The sequence below is a fragment of the Pseudonaja textilis genome, chromosome 3 (genome assembly GCF_049901715.1).
Source record: "Pseudonaja textilis isolate UNSWEBS1 chromosome 3, rPseTex1.2, whole genome shotgun sequence".
Classification (NCBI taxonomy): Eukaryota; Metazoa; Chordata; class Lepidosauria; order Squamata; family Elapidae; genus Pseudonaja; species Pseudonaja textilis.
The window spans coordinates 190,867,311-190,885,892 of NC_141992.1; the positions used below are offsets into that span (position 1 = coordinate 190,867,311).

The 18,582-nt window shown below is 44.3% G+C and overlaps 2 protein-coding genes across 3 annotated transcripts in view; one reads left to right on the plus strand and one right to left on the minus strand.

Moving 5' to 3' along the window:
• Positions 1 to 11,474, plus strand: part of CCN4 (cellular communication network factor 4) — a 34,025-nt gene extending 22,551 nt beyond the window's left edge. The window contains exons 2-5 of the mRNA XM_026703679.2: positions 3,152 to 3,446; positions 4,647 to 4,904; positions 8,873 to 9,066; positions 11,035 to 11,474. Of these exons, the coding sequence (XP_026559464.2) occupies positions 3,152 to 3,446; positions 4,647 to 4,904; positions 8,873 to 9,066; positions 11,035 to 11,334 (1,047 nt within the window). The 3' untranslated portion in view covers positions 11,335 to 11,474. The remainder of the gene's footprint in view (positions 1 to 3,151; positions 3,447 to 4,646; positions 4,905 to 8,872; positions 9,067 to 11,034) is intronic.
• Positions 11,475 to 13,650: 2,176 nt separating this feature from the next.
• NDRG1 (N-myc downstream regulated 1) overlaps positions 13,651 to 18,582 on the minus strand; it is an 82,791-nt gene continuing 77,859 nt past the window's right edge. For both annotated transcript variants that reach the window (XM_087931730.1, XM_087931731.1), the window contains 3 exons: positions 18,083 to 18,118; positions 17,021 to 17,072; positions 13,651 to 15,584 (listed from right to left, as the gene is read on the minus strand). In XM_087931730.1, the coding sequence (XP_087787856.1) occupies positions 15,325 to 15,584; positions 17,021 to 17,072; positions 18,083 to 18,118 (348 nt within the window). In that variant the 3' untranslated portion in view covers positions 13,651 to 15,324. The remainder of the gene's footprint in view (positions 15,585 to 17,020; positions 17,073 to 18,082; positions 18,119 to 18,582) is intronic.

An 18,582-nucleotide genomic window follows, 5' to 3' on the forward strand; every position in this document is an offset into this window, starting at 1 on the left:
GTTTGCCGTAGTTAGTTCTGGCACTTAGGTTGTTTGATATGAGTACTCCAAGGTCCTTGACAGAGTAAGGGTCATCAATGAGGTCATATCCGTCTAGCTTGATATCTAGCTAGCTTGGGGGGGAAGAACCTAGAGAACAGAAGGAGGCTAGACACAAGGAACCACTCTGTGTTGGTAGAACTTCTGGTCTGGAAAATAAATATGGGACTGCTTGGGTGAAGGACCAAGGAAGAGAAGGGCAAGAGGAGACATTTACAGAGAGAGAGATCAGCATCTCAAAGAAGAGGGGAGTAATGATATACTATGACTGCTGAGGGATGAATCAGTAACTTAGAAGATGCCCCATGTGGCAGTAACTCTCAGGATGAGGCACCCTGGAAAATGCAAGCTTAGGAAAAGTCAAGATGGTGGTTGTGACAGTGTATCCAAAGCAGCCATCTTGACTTTTCTGACACACACACACACACACAAAACTGTTCCACATATGTTCCTGCTCTGAAAAGAAAAAAATATTAGACTACAGAGTCTATTTGGGGCAAATTGCTGTCTTTCTTTGCAATTCAGCCCTCGGGATATTATCTGATGTTTTATCCTCAAATCACCCGATCCTCTTGAAGGGAAGGTCAGCCATCTTGCTTTTATTCAAGCCAAAGAAAAGGTAATGATTAGCCCAAAATACAGGACTGATCAAAAGAAATGGAATCAAATTGCACGGTCATGGTTTTTTTTTGTCTTCCGCTTGACCTTAGCTTCACTTTGGGCCTTCAAAGCTTTGATAAAATCCAGGAACTATGGCAAATTGGTTTTAAATGCCATGAGCAAAAGGAATTGACTGCCCAGGCAAGGGGAACTTTGGCCTCTTCAAACAGAAGAATAAAACTTCTTTTCTATGCCATTTGAAAGTAAACCAATTAACTCCAATTCCTGCTTGAAATGGAAACCGGTAGAGTCATTATGGCATTGTAGCAGGACATTTTGAGGAAGAAAAAAGCAAGCTTTGACCCCTTTCAAAAAGGAGGATGAGAAAATGAGAAAGGGACAGGCCTCTTCTGCAGGGCATTCAAGAAAGGACATTTTAACTCAAAGCAGCAGAAGTTCTTGTATTAAGGCTGGGCTGAAATTTCATGAACGTTTCAATGGACATACAATTGTAAATCACCTAGGCGTCGCAAAGATTCGTGATGAAATAAATGCAGAGCTGTATAAATAGCCTCTAAAGTTCTATGGCACCATACAGGCATTTATAGGGTTAAAATGTTCAAGATGGTTGGATCCTTGTGGCAAAAATCTGATGTTCTGTTTGTAAAACTTGACATTGTTTGGCTTGCCACAATGATGCAATCAACCAGAATAGAGCTGGAAGGGACCTTGGAGGTCTTCTAGTCCAACCCCTTGCTCAAGCAGCAGACCCTATACCATTCCAGACCGGTGCCTGTCCAGTCTCTTCTTCAAAACATCCAGTGATGAAGCATTCCACTGGTTAATTGTTCTGTTTGGAAGTTTCTCCTTATTTCCAGGTTGCTTAGTTTCCATCCATTGTTTCTTGTCCGGCCTTCAGGTGCTTTGGAGAGTAGCTTGATTCCCTCTTCTTTGTGGCAACCACTCAAATACTGGAATATTGCTATTGTTTCCCCTTAGTCCTTAATTTTCTCTTGACCAGCCATACCCACATCCTGCATCTGTTCTTCATATGTTTTCGTCTCCAGGCCTTTAATCGTCTTAGCTGCTCTTTGCATTTTTCCCAAAATCTCAACTTCTTTTTTGTAACGTGGTAACCAAAACTGGATGCAGTATCCCAGGTGTGGCCTTACTAAGGCTGTATAATGCACTTACATTGTTACATTTGTATTTTCTTTGGATCAGAAATCGTTCATCTGTTAACTTGTAGCATGAAGAATTCATGTTCAGTGAATTCAATGAAGAATTATTTTCCTCCGGTTCAAGATTTTGGGTGCAATTAGATGATGGAAGACTTCCCCCCTTTTTAGATATTTTGTAAGAAATATCCTTGTTTGAAAAGGAATCTAATAGAAGAAACTATGGGTAGCTTAGGGCTGAAATGTGGAGACTTGGATATATGAAGCAACAAATCTTGGTTGTTTCTTTGCCCCACCAGAAAGGAAGGAGGGAGGGAGGGAGGAAGTTTCATTACCCAACTAGGATAACATCTTCAGAACTGATGATGTTATCTTGTTGGGTAATGAAATGTCTGCAAGAAAGCAATCACATTCAGAAAGCATCAGGGACTCCACAAAAAATATCCGTCTTAAAGAGGAGCATGGTTTAAGTCACCAGGTCATGGATGGTTTGAACACCCAACTCAGCTCAACAGGCCCCTTTGTCTACATAGTAGCTGCAGTGGTAGGATTCGATTATTTTTTACTACCAGTTCTGTGGGCATGGCTTGGTGGCCATGGCGTGGCTTGGTGGGTGTGGCTTGGTGGGTGTGGCAGGGGAAGGTTACTGCAAAATCCCATTCCCTCCCCACCCCACTAACCTGTTTTCCAGCTCCGTTCTCCTCTGCAGGGCAACAAAAGAAGACCCAGCCGATCAGCTGAGACTCGGGAGGCAGAGAATAGATGGAGGTGGGGGCCAATCAGAGGTGGCATTTGCTGGTTCTCCAAACTACTCAAAATTTCTGCTACTGGTTCTCCAGAACTGGTCAGAACCTGCTGAATACCACTCCTGGGTAGCTGACTCCATATAGGAACTCCTGTTCTTCAATTGTCCTCTTTCTATCAGCTGGTCTTTAACTAACTTAAGGTGTAATTTAGGCACCTGATCCTTCATGGATTTATGCTTTTATTTATTTTTTTACACCCCGAAGATGTGGTGGAACATAATCTGGAAGTGTAAGAGGGAGGAACATTTTCGCAGAAGGCAAAGAGGCAGCACAGCTTGGAATGTCTGGGTAGGCAGAAAGAGTGTGAAGGTGAACCCTCTCTAGCAGTTCACATAATATATCTAATAGTTATGCAGATAAATGCTTTAATCTGGGAAGATTCTGTTTGTAGGTGAACAACTCCTCGGAAATAACTCCATGTGTCATTCTTGGCTTTTGAGGCCTGACCTTAATTCGGTGTTTTTCGATCTCTCTCAACCGTGGTAACTTTAAGACGTGTGGATTTCTAATTGTCTCTTTGTTGCATAGGTGTTTCCCCAGAATGCCATCACCACTGTTACTACCACATCACCACCTGTCATCTCTTCAGCGACCGAAGTCTACACCCGAACACAGTACTGTAAATGGCCATGTGAATGTCCAACGACAGCACCCCTTTGTCCCTTAGGGGTCAGCCTGCTTACGGATGGCTGTGAGTGCTGTAAGATGTGCGCCAAGCAAATTGGGGAAAAGTGCACCGAGATGGACATCTGTGATACTCACAGGGGGCTGTACTGTGACTACAGCAGAGATGCACCTAGGTACGAAATAGGAGTGTGTGCACGTAAGTGAAGTAAATATCTTTTTTTTTTTTGTTTGAAAAGGCACAAAACGTTGACCCGTATACTAATCAAATTCTGCTACTTCTTCTTTAGGGGAGTGGCTCTGAGCAACCATGAAAGCAGGGCCATTTTAATGCAACTTTTTAAAGCGGCTGCAGCTCTTTCCAGATTCACATGCAAGTGTTGTGCCTCTTAGGTGCCAGCCCCTAACTGCATCTGAATTAGGTTTATTTCAATAATATATTATGCTTCATCATGGTGATCAAGAAGGAGAATGATGCAGTGGCCTGGTGGTGGAGCTCTCGCCTCACAATCAGGAGGCTGTGAGTTCAATCCTAGGTAGAGGCAGATATTTCTCTCTCTGGGCATAGTGAGAATATCTCTGCTGCAAAACTCTGCATTGTCGACATGAAGGGCATCCGGCCAGTAAACACTCAGCTCTATTCAGGTGCCCCGACTCCATCTTGCAAGGTCATTAAATGACAAAGGAGGAATAGCTGACAGGGAGTAGAAGTGTGGCTCCGGAGGTTGAGGAGGAGACTGGGGAAGGGCAGAGGCCAGCTGGGTCTTCAGTCAGAGGAAGACCCAGGCCCATCCCCTCTCCATTCTAGGGCACGCAGGGAGGAGACGATAAGAGAGAGACATGAATGGCATGGTCTATCGGGGAGGAAAGGGCCTTGATCCTCTACATGGGCTGCAGCTGTGAGAACTGATTAAAAGGATGGCCATGCGTATGGGCCAGTTCTGGAAACAAAGCATGGCAATATCTCTAGTGTGTCATTCCTCTCTGAGTTTGGTATCCTTCCCAGTGTGTGTTCCGATATCTGGGGACATTTTCAAGACTTTATCTTGTCTGGTTCCCTTAACTGCTTCAGTATGGTTTGTGTTGTTTTTAACTCTTTATAATTTAGGCATTTTTGGTTTAAATGGCATTTCCTCCTTTTTGGAACTGCTTGTGGGGGAGTTGTTTTTTTTTGTCTCCAACCAAGGATATTTGGAGCTTTGAAGCAAAGTGAAGGAATAAAAGCTGCTTTTGTGACTGTGTTTATTTTTGTATCCCACTCTGGGTCATCACAGTTATTATGAATGAAATATATTAACACCTAAAGCACAAAGCTTACTAGACAGAGTGTCTTTCCAAACAAGCCAAAGTGTTGTCCTTCTCACCAACCTTTTGCTGATGGTCCTTGTTGTCTTTGTAGAAATGGTCGGCGTGGGCTGTCTTCTCAATGGAATCAGGTACAACAATGGGGAGAACTTCCAGCCCAATTGCAAATATAACTGCAGTTGCATCAACGGGGATGTGGGTTGTATTCCCCTGTGTACTGACTCCAAGCCACCCCTCGTTTGGTGCCCATACCCGAAGCAGATTAAGGTCAAGGGTGAATGCTGTGAAGAATGGGTCTGCGATTATTCAAAGAAAGCCAGGAAGACATCTCCACGGCATATCTCTTCAGCAGGTAAGGTGGGGTAAGGGAAACCAAGCAATTATAGGAAGCTGGCTTGAAAGCTTGGATTAAACTCCATGAAACTGTTGCTGGCTGGGGAATTCTGGGAGTTGAAGTCCACCCATTTTCATGTTGCCATGGCTGAGAAGTATTGTCACAAAGTATGGAATTTTAGGCTGCATAAAAAGTGAGAATGGGTTGGTTGTCGTTCATCATGTTGTGAGAACTCAGCCCTTGTTGTAGCACCTTTGGAGAACCAGATGACCACATTAAGCCTTTGAAATAGCAATGGCCATAGCACTTAGACTTATATACCACTTTACAGTGCTTTACAGCCCTCTCTAAGCAGTTTACAGAGTCAGCCTATTAGCCCCAACGATTTTGGATCCTCATTTTACCTACCTTGGAAGGATTCAGCCTTGAGCCTGCTGATTCAGCCTTGAGCCTGCTGAGATTCAAACTGCCAAATTGCAGACAGCCGGCAGTCAGCAGAAGTAGCCTGCAGTACTACACTCTAACCACTGCACCACCATGGCTCATATAAGGTTTCTTTGTTTGGGAAAAGCCTGGCACATTAATTTAACACATGTATGTTGTTAATCAGGCTGTGAGTTACAAAATCATGCCTGTTTTTATTATGTTCTGACCCAAACCCTTTCCCAATAAAACAAGCAATAACTAAAGGGAACAGAAACCTTTTAATGAGTGTTACAAATCCCAGGTTAAAAGGCTGCAGCAAACTAATTAACTTTGATAAGCACAAACCTTGCCAAAACTGTGCAAGATTGCCAAGAATCACAGATATGAAATATTTCACAATACAAGAGTCTTCAAATATCAACTGTAATGTCCAAGAGGCTGAGTTTCAAAACGTCTTTGCTTCCTGCAAAGAACGTTCACTTCACAGCTGGCTTTTATCTTCTTGAAGGAAGGGCCATTACCTTGCAGCCTTACTCCCAAGTTGTTGCAGCTGCTCTTTCCTGTGAGCAATCCTGCGTGCATGTTCACTTGGCACAGGCTCCTTGGGAACCTCCTCATCACTGCTGCCAGCTCCCACAATCTCTGAAAGCAGCAGTCCATTCCCTAATGGTCCTGGCCCTATCTGAGTCCTCGCTGTCCTCAGCCATCCGCATCTGCTGCCAGCTAACCACAACAAATTATGAAACTGGATGGGTGACCTTGGGCTAGTCACTCTCTCCCAGCTGTAGGAGGAACTCTATGGCAAATCACTTCTGAGGAATGTTGCCAAGATGGTTGCATGGACTAGTCCAAGCAGGCACAAGCCAGAACTGTCTTGAAGACTTACAGAAAAAAAGGGTGTACCCATGTGTCATGATGTGCAAAAGCTCATGAAGAGACCCAAAGGTGCTTTTTCACGAGGCAACTGGACTTTCTTTTTGCTTGAAGACATTTTGCTTCTCATCCAAGAAGCTTCTTCAGTTCTGTCAGCCAGGCCATGGTTGTCCCAAAGATGGTTTTTCAAAAGGCAACTGGACTTTCTTTGGTCTTGGCATCCTTCAATCTCAAGAGACTATGGTATCATGTTCTGAAAAGAGGTCCTAAAAGAGCATCTAGTGTGGCTAAAAAGGCCAATTCGAGAGTGGCAATCCCTTCCACACTGAGGTCAGATCCAGTCTGTCCCCAGATTTCACTGGTTCCGTGACTGCCTCTTTGCCTCAGCCTGCCAAATGAGTGTCTCTTTTTTTTTATTTATTTATTTGTCAAGCGATGATAACAGGTATAAGTATAAACATAGTTATGAATACATGAAATAAGAAAAATATAAGAAAAATAAAAGAAACAATAGGACAGGGATGGTAGGCACATTGGTGCAGTTATGCACGCCCCCTACAGACCTCTTAGGAAAGGGGTGAAGTCAATAGTAGATAGTCTAAGGTTAAAGTTTTTGGGGTTTGGGGAAGAAACCACAGAGTCGGGTAGAGTATTCCAGACATTGACCACTCTGTTGCTGAAGTCGTATTTTCTGCAGTCAAGTCTGGTGCGATTAACCTTGAGTTTGTATCTATTGTTTGCTCTTGTATTGTTTTGGTTGAAGCTGAAGTATTCAGTGACAGATAGGACATTACAATGTATACTTTTATATACTATACTTAGATCAGACCAAAGACGGCGTAGTTCTAGGTTTTCTAGGTCTAGAATTTCAAGTCTGATGGCATATTTCTTTGAATTGGCCATGCTGCGTCTTTAGCTTCCAGGCTGAACGATCAGAAGTCAAGGTTTTCCAGCCATTGATGTCCATTCCCAAGGCCCTTAGATCCCTCTTGCAGATATCCTTATATCGCAGCCGTGGTCTCCCTCTAGAGCGCTTTCCCTGCACAAATTCTCCATACAGGAGGTCTTTTGGAATCTGCCCATCAGCCATCCTCACGACATGCCCAAGCCAGCGTAGATGTCGCTGTTTCAATAGTACATACATGTTAGAAATTCCAGCACGTTCCAAGACTGCTCTGTTTGGAACTTTGTCATGCCAGGTGATGCCAAGAATACATCAGAGACAGCGCCTACAAAAGGTGTTCAACTTTCTCTCCTTCCATGTGTAAAGGGTCCAAGACTCACTGCAGTACAAGAGAGTGCTGAAGACAAGTCCACTTTCTTTGTTGTTGCTTGGTTTCACATCTCATCCAAGAAGCTTCTTGAGAAGCAAAACCTCTTCAGGCAAGGACAAAGGAAGTCCAGTTGCCTTTTGCGAAAAAAAAAACCCACCTTTTGGGACGACCATGACCTGGATGCCAGAACTGAAGAAGCTTCTTGGATGACAAGCAAAATGTCTTCAAGCAAAAAAGGGAGGCCAGTTGCCTCCTGAAAAAGCACCTTTGGGACAACCCTGCCCTGGATGACTGAGGTTCTCCTGAGACCTGTGGTGGAGACCCTATGGCATGTATGCTGGAAGTGGCACGCAGAGCCATTACTGCCAGCACACGAGCACTAGCCCAGAAAAGGTCTACTGCGCATACATGTGCACTGCCTGCCCGACAGCTGATTGTCAATTATCTGGCATGCATGTGTGGGGGCGCAGCAGTGCACAGGAGACACTTGCGCATGCACAAAAACACACAGCGTGCCTGGGGGGGGTTATGCACATATGCGCAGAAGCAGGCAATGTGGGTCGCATGTGCAGAAGCACGCAGTGTGAAATACATGAGTTGCATGCACATGCGCAGGAGGCATGGGGGGGCTCGTGCACATTGGGTGATGGCACGTGAGCACGAGCAGGCAAGCGCTTGTGCTGTTATCAGCATGGGAGCCCAAAACGGTTAGCCACCGCTGCCCTAGACATTCTCTTCATAAGGACTTGTTGTGGCTCCGGGCTTGGATTCAGCTCCTGTGACTGATATGAGTTCAAGTGAGGAGGTCATGGCAGAAAAATATGAGCCGGCATGGCTCAGTGATTGGACTGGTAACCAGGATGAGGAGATGGATGTGACAAAGGATGACAGACCTGATGTATTAGAATTGTCAGGACCTTTGACCTCCTCTGGTTCCTTATCTGATCAACAGCCGGGAATGGCTGACAGGGAAGTTTTGAGAGAGTCTTCTAGTGGAGAACTTGGAAAATTTGTGGTTAAATGTAAAAAACAGAAGACGGTTGAGAAAGCAAAATCAGCTGGAGTGAATGAGGAGAGCGAGTCAGTAAATTAGCACGTTGCCTCAATGAGTATAAAAGGACACAGCTGGGCTGGTACATTTTGCCAGGTACAAAGTGACTTATTTGAGTGAGGACATTTCAGCAAGAAGCTCTGAGACTAGAGATTTATTGCCAGGACTGGTTTGCCGGACAGAGTAAAGATTTATGCTGTGGATTGAGTTTCCTGCCAGCCGTTATCTTGTAAGACTTCTTTCTGTTTGATTTAATTTGAAACGGCTGCTTTCTGTTTTGTTCGTTGGAATTTTGGAGGGGAGTCATAACAAGGACTGGTACCAAAACTTCACCTAATCTCATCAATGCCTTTGCTTGTCAGTTTATGGAGGAGAAACTGAAACATGGCAGAAGAACTGTATCCTGCAAACGTCTGCCTGGAGTCCTTGTTCCAAGACCTGTGGAATGGGCATTTCCACAAGGATCTCCAATGATAACGCCCAGTGCCGGTTTATGAAAGAGAGCCGCCTCTGCGATCTGCGTCCATGCGAGGTGAACCTCACCAGGCACATTAAGGTATGTCTACTATGTTAGACAAGGGCCTTCAAACTTGGCAAGTTTAAGACTTGTGGACTTCAACTCCTAGAATTCCTGAGCTAACATGACTGGAGGAGGAATTCTGGGAGTTGAAGTCCACAAGTCTTAAAATGGTCAAGTTAGAAGACCCCTGGTGTAAGACTAGGTCAATTGGGGGAAATCACATGCAACTTTTGGAGAGGAGAAATCAGGGCTGCGGTGGGAGTTTGATCAGGGTTTGACACACACACACACACACACACCCATATGGGAAAGGTGGAGGGTAACAGAATCTGAAGGGACCCTGGAGGTCTTCTAGTCCAACACCCTGTTCAAGCAGGAAACTTTATACCATTTCAGACAAATAGGATATGATGACCCAGGGTGGGATACAAAAGCAACAAAGTCACAAAAACAGGTGAAGTCCCTTTAATACCTTCAACTTGGCCTCTAAGATCCAATTATCATTGACTGGAGAAAAAACTCCATCACGAACAGTTGCGAAAAGGAAGAAATGCCGTTCAAACACAAAATACATATAAAATATAAATAGAAAAAAACAACACAAACCACACTGAAGCAATTAACGAGACAAGGCAGGAAAAGGGCTTGAAGACGTCCACAGATATCGAAATACACACACTGGGAAGGACGCCAGAACTCAGATAAGAACTGAAAGACCAGGATTATTTCACACTTTGTTTCCAGCACTGGGCCATGCACAGTTTGTCCTTTTAAACAGTCCTCACAGCTGCAGCCCATGAAGGGGATTCCTCCCCCGTAGACCACGCCATTCATGTTTCTCCCTTATCCACTTCTCCCTGCCCTAGGATGAAGAGGGGATGGGCCTGGGTCTTCCTCTGACTGCCCAGCCGGCCTGTCTCCTTCCCCAGTTTCCTCCACAACCTCAGGGGCCACACTTCCACTCCCTGTCGGCTGTTCCCCCACTCCCTCAGAGTCAGATTCTAACAGGGGCATGACAATAGCAATAAGACTTATGTACTGTTCCATAGAACTTTGCAGCAGGGATCCACAAACCCCCCGATCCCTGGATTGGCACTGGTCTGCGGCATGTCAGAAAGCGGTCTGTGCGAATAAGCGAAGATCCATCTGTGGGATGCAGGCAGCACACAAAACCATGGGCCCTCCGGTCCACAGAAAAACCCCTCTCCATGGAACCGGTCCTTAGTGCCCAAAAGGTTGGAGGCCACTGCTTTACAGAATCCTCTGAGCAGTTTACAGAGTCAACATATTGCCCGCCCCCCAACAATCTGGGTCCTCATTTTATGGACCTCAGAGGGATGGAAGGCTGAGTCAACTTCAAATGGTTGTCCACTCTTTCCTTAGAAACCTGCAGTGTTGGAGCTTCCGGAGACAAGCTGTCCCATTGATTAATTGTTCTAACTGTCAGAAAATTCCTCCTTAGTTCTAAGGCTGGTTCTCTCCTTGTTTAGTTTCCACTCATTGCTTCTCGTCCTGCCTTCAGCTGCTTTGGAGAATAGCTTGACTCCCTCTTCTTTGTGGCAGCTCCTTAGATATCGGAAGACTGCTATCACATCTCCCCTAGTCCTTCTTTTCTCTAGACTAGACCAGAGGTGGAATTCAGCAGGTTCTGACCAGTTCTGGAGTAGCGGTAGCGGAAATTTTGAGTAGTTCGGAGAACCGGCAAATACCACCTCTGACTGGAGGTTTTATAGTATCCTTCCCCTGCCATGCCCACCAAGCCACCACGTCCACAGAACCGCTAGTAAAAATTTTTGAATTCCACCACTGGACTAGACATATCCTATTCCTGCAACAGAAATTTTAGGCTCAGTTATGGTCATAAGTTAAAGACTGCCTTTAAGTTTTCTTTTCTTTTTCTTTTTTTTGAAAAGCTTGAAAGGATGTCCGTTTGGGACAACTTGATCGAATTTGCACCATCCATGATTAATTCTCTTTGTCTCTCTCTTTCTCCCCATCTTGTAGCCTGGGAAGAAATGCTTAGCAGTGTACAGAGGAGAGGAGCCCATGAACTATACGCTCTCTGGGTGCACAAGTAAGGTCAGCTACAGGCCCAAGTACTGTGGCCTTTGTCTGGATGACCGTTGCTGTAGCCCCTACAAATCCAAGACCATCGAAGTCCATTTTCACTGTCCGGAAGGGACCGACTTTTCCAGGAAAATCATGTGGATTAATGCCTGTTTCTGCAATCTGAGCTGCAAGAACCCCAATGACATCTTTGCTGACTTAGCTCATTATCATGCTTACTCCGAAATTGCTAATTAACTTGACAGGAGTTGATGGGAGGGAGGGAGGGAAGGAGGGAGAGAAGAACAAGAGGAAAAACAAGCTGCCGTGACCTACAATGTCTTACTACTCTGATTTTACAGAGGGTTAAAAATTAATAATAAAAGGTTGGGGGCTTTTGTTGTTGTTATTGCAACTGTTTCTCCTGGGGCAGGTGAGAAGGAAGCTCTCTCTCTCTCTCTGTGTGTGTGTCCTTTCTCTCCTCTCTGCTCTCTCTCCTTTCTTTTCCTGTTTTCTCTCTCCTTTCTCTCTGCTCTCTCCTCTTTCTCTCTCTCCTTTCTCTCCTTTTTCTCTTTCTCTCTTCTCTGCTTTCTCTCCTCTTTGCTCTCTGCTTTCTCTTTCTCTCTCCTCTTTCTTTCTGCTTTCTCTCCTCTCTGCTTTCTCTCTCCTCTCATTTCTTTCTCCTCTTTTTTCTCTCTCCTCTCTCTCTGTGCTTTTTCTTCTTTCTCTCTCTGCCTTCTCCCCCCTCCGTCTCCCTCCATGGTGGTTCAAAGCTACCTTTGGCTCAATCTGTGGATTTTAGAAGGGACGCTGGGAAATCATGGTTGGAAAGCAAGCCGCTAAAAGGTCTTTGCGTGTATCTGCAGCTGCGTGAAAGAGACACTAAACCAATTTTTTACCATCAGGTTTCCGATCTATCAGGCACAAAGTTGCAATAAAGAAATGCCGCGGATGAGCATTTGCAAAGGAACTCATGGGATATTTAATTTTTGAACCCGTTTGCCTTCCCCTTCTCCTGCCTATTTCGGATAGTTCAGTTCATAGCGGCACTTCACTTTGCAAAAGAAGCTCACAAAAAGTTACTAGCCTGTTGTCTGTTTGGGCGAACCAGCGGTGGGCCGAGACGTGTGAGAAATTACGTAGAGAAAAATGGGGATTTTCTATCCAATCCACAACCTGCATTTCTGAGCGGTGCATAAAGGAAGGAGGAGCGATGCTAGGACATTGCTTCCCTGAACAGCTTTTTCAACTTGAAGATGGCAAGGCTGGCTTGGGAATTCTGGGAGATCGGTTTCCCCAACCTTTTTTTGCACTGGGGACCAGTTCTGTGGAAGGCAATTTTTCTATGGACCGGCGGGGGAGGAGGAGGATGTCACACGCAACCTACATCCCATATCTGTGTAGAAATTTTGCTTGCTTGCCTGCAGCTGTGTGGCCTGGTTCTTAACAGGCCGTGGACCAGAAACCAATCTTCGGCCCAGGGATTTGGGACCAGGGGTGAGATTCTACCAGTTCGCACCTATTCGCTAGAACCGGTTGTTAACATTCTAAGCAGTTCAGAGAACCAGTTGTTAGAAGAAATTACTGGCCTAATCCTGTAAGGGAGGCAGGAAGGAAACATTCTGGTGTTGCTTACAGAAACCGCCTCTCCGTTAACCCTTATTACATTCTTGGCAGGACTAGACTTCCTGTCTCGGGAACTTCTCTGGAGGTTTTCCCCCTCCTTTGCTGGTGCTTTGCTTGTGTGGAGTGACCATTCAAAGTTACAGTAGCACTGAAAAAAGTGACTTATGACCATTTTTCACACTTACGACTGTTGCAGCATCCCCACAGTCATGAGACGCCAGTTGAGGAGATGCGTGCCTCGATGTGAGTGATATTGAGTTGGCCACACCCAGCCAATAACAGGACCACCAAGCCATGTCCACCAACTAAGCCACGCCCACAGAACCGGTTGTTAAAAGATTTGAATCCCACCCATTTGGGACCCCTGCTGTAGAAGCCTTGAAAGTCAACAAACTGTGCCTTCTGGTTTCCCCCCAGAAGGGCTGTTTTCGAGTGGCAAAGACAAATCAGTGGACAAGGTGACCATGTCTTCAACCTCTGCATGCCACTAATCTCATATGCTTGGAATTGGCAAGTCACCAATTGCTCAGGTTTCACGTGTCCCAGGTTGTTCAAATGCCAATTTATAGCTACTTAAGCCCCCTTTTTATCCTTTCATAACAGGCCTAACTAGATGCCCTTCAGTAAGCTGCCATCCTCCAGATATGCAAGGATATCGGTTGGAAACTAGCTTAGTTGTAATCCTGACGCACCTTTCCTAGCACCTAAGGCAAAGAAAGGAAAGAAAGGAAGGAAAGAAGAAAGGAAAAGGAAGGAAAGAAAGAAAAGACAAGAAATAATGGAAGGAAGGAAAGAAAGGAAAGAAAGGAAAGGGAAGAAAAAGAAAGTCTTTTAAAGATTTTTTTAAAAAAGTTCTGCTCATTCAGTTATTTTTAATGAAAAATATTTCTCCTCTTCCCCCCCACCCCCTTCACACACTGTTCTGGACCAGAAATAAACACCAAACACTGCAAAGTTACAAATTTATTTTGTTTAAAATAAATACAAATAATTCATTAATAAACTTTCCCCCCCAAATAGGCAAGTTGAGCCTCTCTACTACGATCTGCTATTCCTCATTATGAACTTTCCAGGAAACTCTGAAGTTGTCATTTGAAGAAAAAAAAAACGAGAACAAACCCAGGTACTTAAACCTAGGGTAAAAGAAATCAGTTCTCGTGAACTACCTCAGATATTCAGCTCCAGAGATGCTAAATGAGGCAAATGCTCAATCTCCAAAATTCATTAGCTATATTAAAGTTTTGTGAAGTAGCAAACAGATCAAGCTGGTGGAAAAATAGATACAATTATGTTCCTATAAAAAACTAGAATTCTCATCTACGCTAGAAACCTGTTGAGCTGTCTTGCTCATAAGCTTCCCACCGTGTAAGCGCTGCAGACATCGGCAAAGTAGCTTTTCAATTGTAGAATCAATATAATCTACTTTTTACAATCATCTGACTAAATCTCTATTACAGCCTTGCCTCTTCCTCCAATGTTTGGTGAACCTTTTTTTTTTTTATATAGTTCTCACTGACCACTATACACGATTTCCACTGTCTTAATTTACTGCTCGTGTCAATTCAAGAACGAGATACTTCTGCCCAAAATTATTGGGGAAGCAAAATATCAGGGAGGTGAGCGAGTGTGATAGGTGGGTGGGTGTATCCCTGCAGGAAAGCTTGCAACACCCAAAGTGGTTTAATTACAGTAAAGAGAACAGCTTTACTATCTGTTGCTGCGGCTTCTTAAATGGCCACCCGTTGAACTGCAACTGCAATTTGGTCTATTTAAGACCAAATGTGGTGCTGTTTCTAAGAATCCTGAAACCTTAACTCTGGTCTGAATATAGCAGCATGAAAGGACCACAGCTAAGTTTTCAGGTCTGCCTGAGAGAGATTTCGTCGGTGGGGGTTTTGCCTCCAGGTTGTATCCGATTCCCCGTTTTTAATGTCGGGGTGTAGCAAATTAAAGAGCCTTGGATGCTATTCACGTAAGCCAGTCACCCAGCTCCCTTTGAGGAATAGGTCTGGTCAGAGCGGAGGCTGAAGGCTTTAAAAAAAAAACCTCCCACTGTTTTTTCTTTCTTCCCCATCTCGCCTTCCACAATGAAGCCTTAAAACAGGGGCCCTCGAACTTGGCAACTTTAAGACTTGTGGACCTCAACTCCCAGAATTCCTCAGCCAGGCTATGTCCACAAAGTCTTGCCAAGTTTGGAGACCTTTGCCTTAAAATCAGACTGGAGGGAGGAAAAAAAAAATATTGTTTCGTTTTTAGAACTGGGCAGAAAAGAAGAGCCAGAGATGACACACGAGCTTCAGGCAATCGCATTCCGAAAAAGACAAGACAGTAATAGGTTGCGATCCTGGATCTTAAAAAAAAAGAAAAAGATTAGATCAATAACTGGATGAGTGTTAAAGCCATCTAGGAGTAAGCTGGAAAGATCAGCCATTTTGATTAGGGAAAGAGAGCATCTAAGATGGTGGTTTTTTTTTTCTCTTTTTTTTTTATTGGTCCCTATGGATTTGGGGAGAAGGGAGGGGCAGCGATCCATTTGTTATGGGGGGAACCCTTTGGTTAATTATTGCAACGCGCAGCCTGAGGCTGCTGCTTGATCTTGGTTTGGACTAAGCCGGCATCGTTTTAACAGGAGACTTCCATCGACTTGGGGCTCGACTGTCCACTGGTCTTGGCAGCATTAGAACTCAGCTCGATGTCTGTGCCCGCACGGTTCCGGGGAGTGTCCCCAGTTTGGGCTCTGCTCCTGGGCCCTTCGCCTGTGTGAGACCGACTTCGGGCACCTTCCCCGGTGTGGGCTCTGCTCCTGTTCCCTTCCGTGGATGTGACGCTGGAACCGGAAGCCGTGCGGGACCGCATTAGCCTGGTCATGCTTGCGGAAGGCACTGTCAACAGAAAACTCGCGGTTACACGGGAGGTACCTTAATTTGCGAGGAAGATTATTTAAAAATGGAGAAGGGGGTACGTGCCTCTGTGTGTATGCATTGCATGCGGGTTTTTTTTTTTGAGCCGAGAACCAAATTAGGCCTCGGATCAAAGTGTGAGTAAGATCAGGATAAGAAATACATTTGTTTTATTTGCCTTTATTATTGTCAGACATCAAAGATCAAGTCTAATTAACGTGAAGGTCCAATTAATCTGATATATTACTATTCATGACTATGAACAGGAATCTTCTCAACTAATGGTTAGTGCCTGCTTGGAATTAGAGGCCCCCCCAAAATTCAAGGGGGTTTTGGACCTAGTGTGGCTACATAGAGGTTCTAGACCAAGCGTCTTCAAACTTGGCAAGTCTAAGACTTGTGGACTTCAACTCCCGGAATTCCTGAGCTAACATGACTGAAGGAGGAATTCTGGGAGTTGAAGTCCACAAGTCTTAAACTCGCCAAGTTTGAAGATCCCTGTTCTCAATTAATCCCTTTTTTAACTCCACCCCCAGTTAAACGTCTGTAGAGGTTCTCAAGTCATCCAGGTCATGGTTGTCCCAAAGGTGTTTTTTGTTTTTCCAGGAGACAACTGGACTTGTTTTTTTTATTTTAGTTTGAAGACGTTTTGCTTTTCGTCCAAGAAGCTCCTTCAGCTCTCACAGGATAGTGGGGAAGGGAAGGATTTCTATTCCTTGCAGACAGCTTGTCATTTTTATCCTTTTAGAGGGTCGTTGAAGCACTTGGAGGTTTATCTGTGCCCTCAGGATCACAGGAACCAGGAGCACCATTCAGGTGACCCTTTAAAAGGACGCAAATGACCAGCTGTCTGCAAAGAATAGAAATCCTTCTGTTCCCCACTATCCTGTCAGAGCTGAAGAACCTGCTTGAATGAGCAGCAAAATGTCTTCAAAAGAAAATACAAGAAACTCATGAAAAAGCACCGTTGGTCCACCCCCAGTTCTGCCACTCCTTCCCCTACTCTTATAGAGTTAACAGAATTATTTCTCTTGTTTATGATGATTAACTTTTATCGCGTTAAAAATTATATATGGAGAGGCTCTGGGGACCATAGGCAAGGCTCCAAAGAATAGGATTTATTTGTGTGCCCTCTGGTGCAGTTTTTCTACCCAACCAGCACAATAGAAAATCCCAAGACAAAAATCTACCGATTAGAAGTGTTTTGCAATGGAGGAAATAATTTAGAAAGAAGACGGGAGGAAAAGAGAATCGCAAAACCTCCAGAGAGAACAATGACCAAAGCAGACTATCAGCCGGATCTATTGGGACTTCTAGAACAAAGCCAACTGAATGCATAGTACACAATTTCAGCCACACAGACACCCACCTGCTACGGAAACTTAGCCAATTTTTTTTTAAAGCCAACAACTACTTACTGTATCCCATTCCCTGAATGAAGTATTTGAAAGCTTCAGCAAGCTTGGCAGGCTGTAAAAAAAGAAACGTAGCATGTGAATGAAATAATTATCTCTTATTAAATATTTTCAAAAACGGAGTTTGGAGAAAGAGCGGTCCAAACAAAAGCTCTCAGATCCATTGGATACTTTTAATACTGTGGAAGAACTGCCAGCTTAAATATCTCTTACCACCCAACACTAAAACCTATGATGAAGTCACCTTGGTACAGTTACAAATTGCCAAGTCTGGTTAGTTAGTTGGCTAGTTATGTGTTTTACTTCCCGCCTTTATTATTTTTTACAAATAACTCAAGGCAATAAATATACCCAACACAACTTTCTCCTCTTATTTTTTCCCCACACAACAAAAACCCTGTGAGGTGAGTTGGGATGAGTGAGTGACTGGCCCAAAGTCACCCAGCCAGCTTTCATGGCTAAGGTAGGTGTCAGTGTTCCAATACAACTCCCTCATTTCTCAAATTCAGCAGTCAGAAACAAAGTTCACCCAAGTAAGAATTTAATGAAGAACTCATGTTGGCACACCTGGCAAAACCCAAATCTGAGAGGTCCAGGTTTTCCCTTCCCAATTGAAATTCAAAACTCCATCCCCTGCACCCACCAGTCCATCACATGGCCCAATCAATCATCATCCCATCTGGAGACCTTCTTACAGATGCTCCTCTCCAGGTGCAGGGTGACTTGTCCTTGACTCTCTGAGAAAGAACGTTGTTGAGTCTAATCTTCCTCCTCTCTAAGAAATCCTCCCTCCCAAATTCCCAGGCACTAAAATGTGGCAGCCTCGAAGCTTCTAAGTAAAATAGGGCTTCCAAGGCTGGTAGTAGGACTTCAACTCAACCTCTTGCTTTCTAGCCAGGTACTTTAACCGCTACCCCCAAAATGGCTCTCAATTCTACCTATAGCATTTTGCTTTCCATCACAAACAGTATATTTAAATAAATGGGTCCGGTTTGCAAGAGACTAAAATCTCATGACATTCTCCTCAGTACTCATGATCTATTCTTGCCCGAAATCAATTCTCACCTGGGAAACCTGAGGAAGACCACCACAGTCAGCCATCTGCAAAAGGAAAAAAAAATAGTAGTGTTTTATTTTTTTTAAAAAAAATCCCTCTCTCAATGATACCTTACTTGCCCTGACACACAATTCACAGCTTGACTCCACAACCCTATACAAGGGAAGAATGGATTTTAATCATTGGACTGTGAGAAGCAAAAAAAGATTTCAGATATGTTGGCCTTCAACTCCCAGAATTCCACTCAGCTGCTTGAGAATTCTGGGAATTCTGAAAAAAAAAAAAAAACAAAAAAAAAAAAAAAACCCCCCCCCCCCCCCCACGAACGTACCAGTCAGATACATCTGTACTGGGGGACACTAAAGTAGGAAGTCTACCACAATTCTGCTGAATTTAATATCCCTCATCTCTTTTTGATTTAGTCACCATCTCTTTGTGAGAATGGGCAAGTTACTAGCTGAAAAGGCATACACTAACTAAATTAACCATAACAGGATTCGAAATGCAA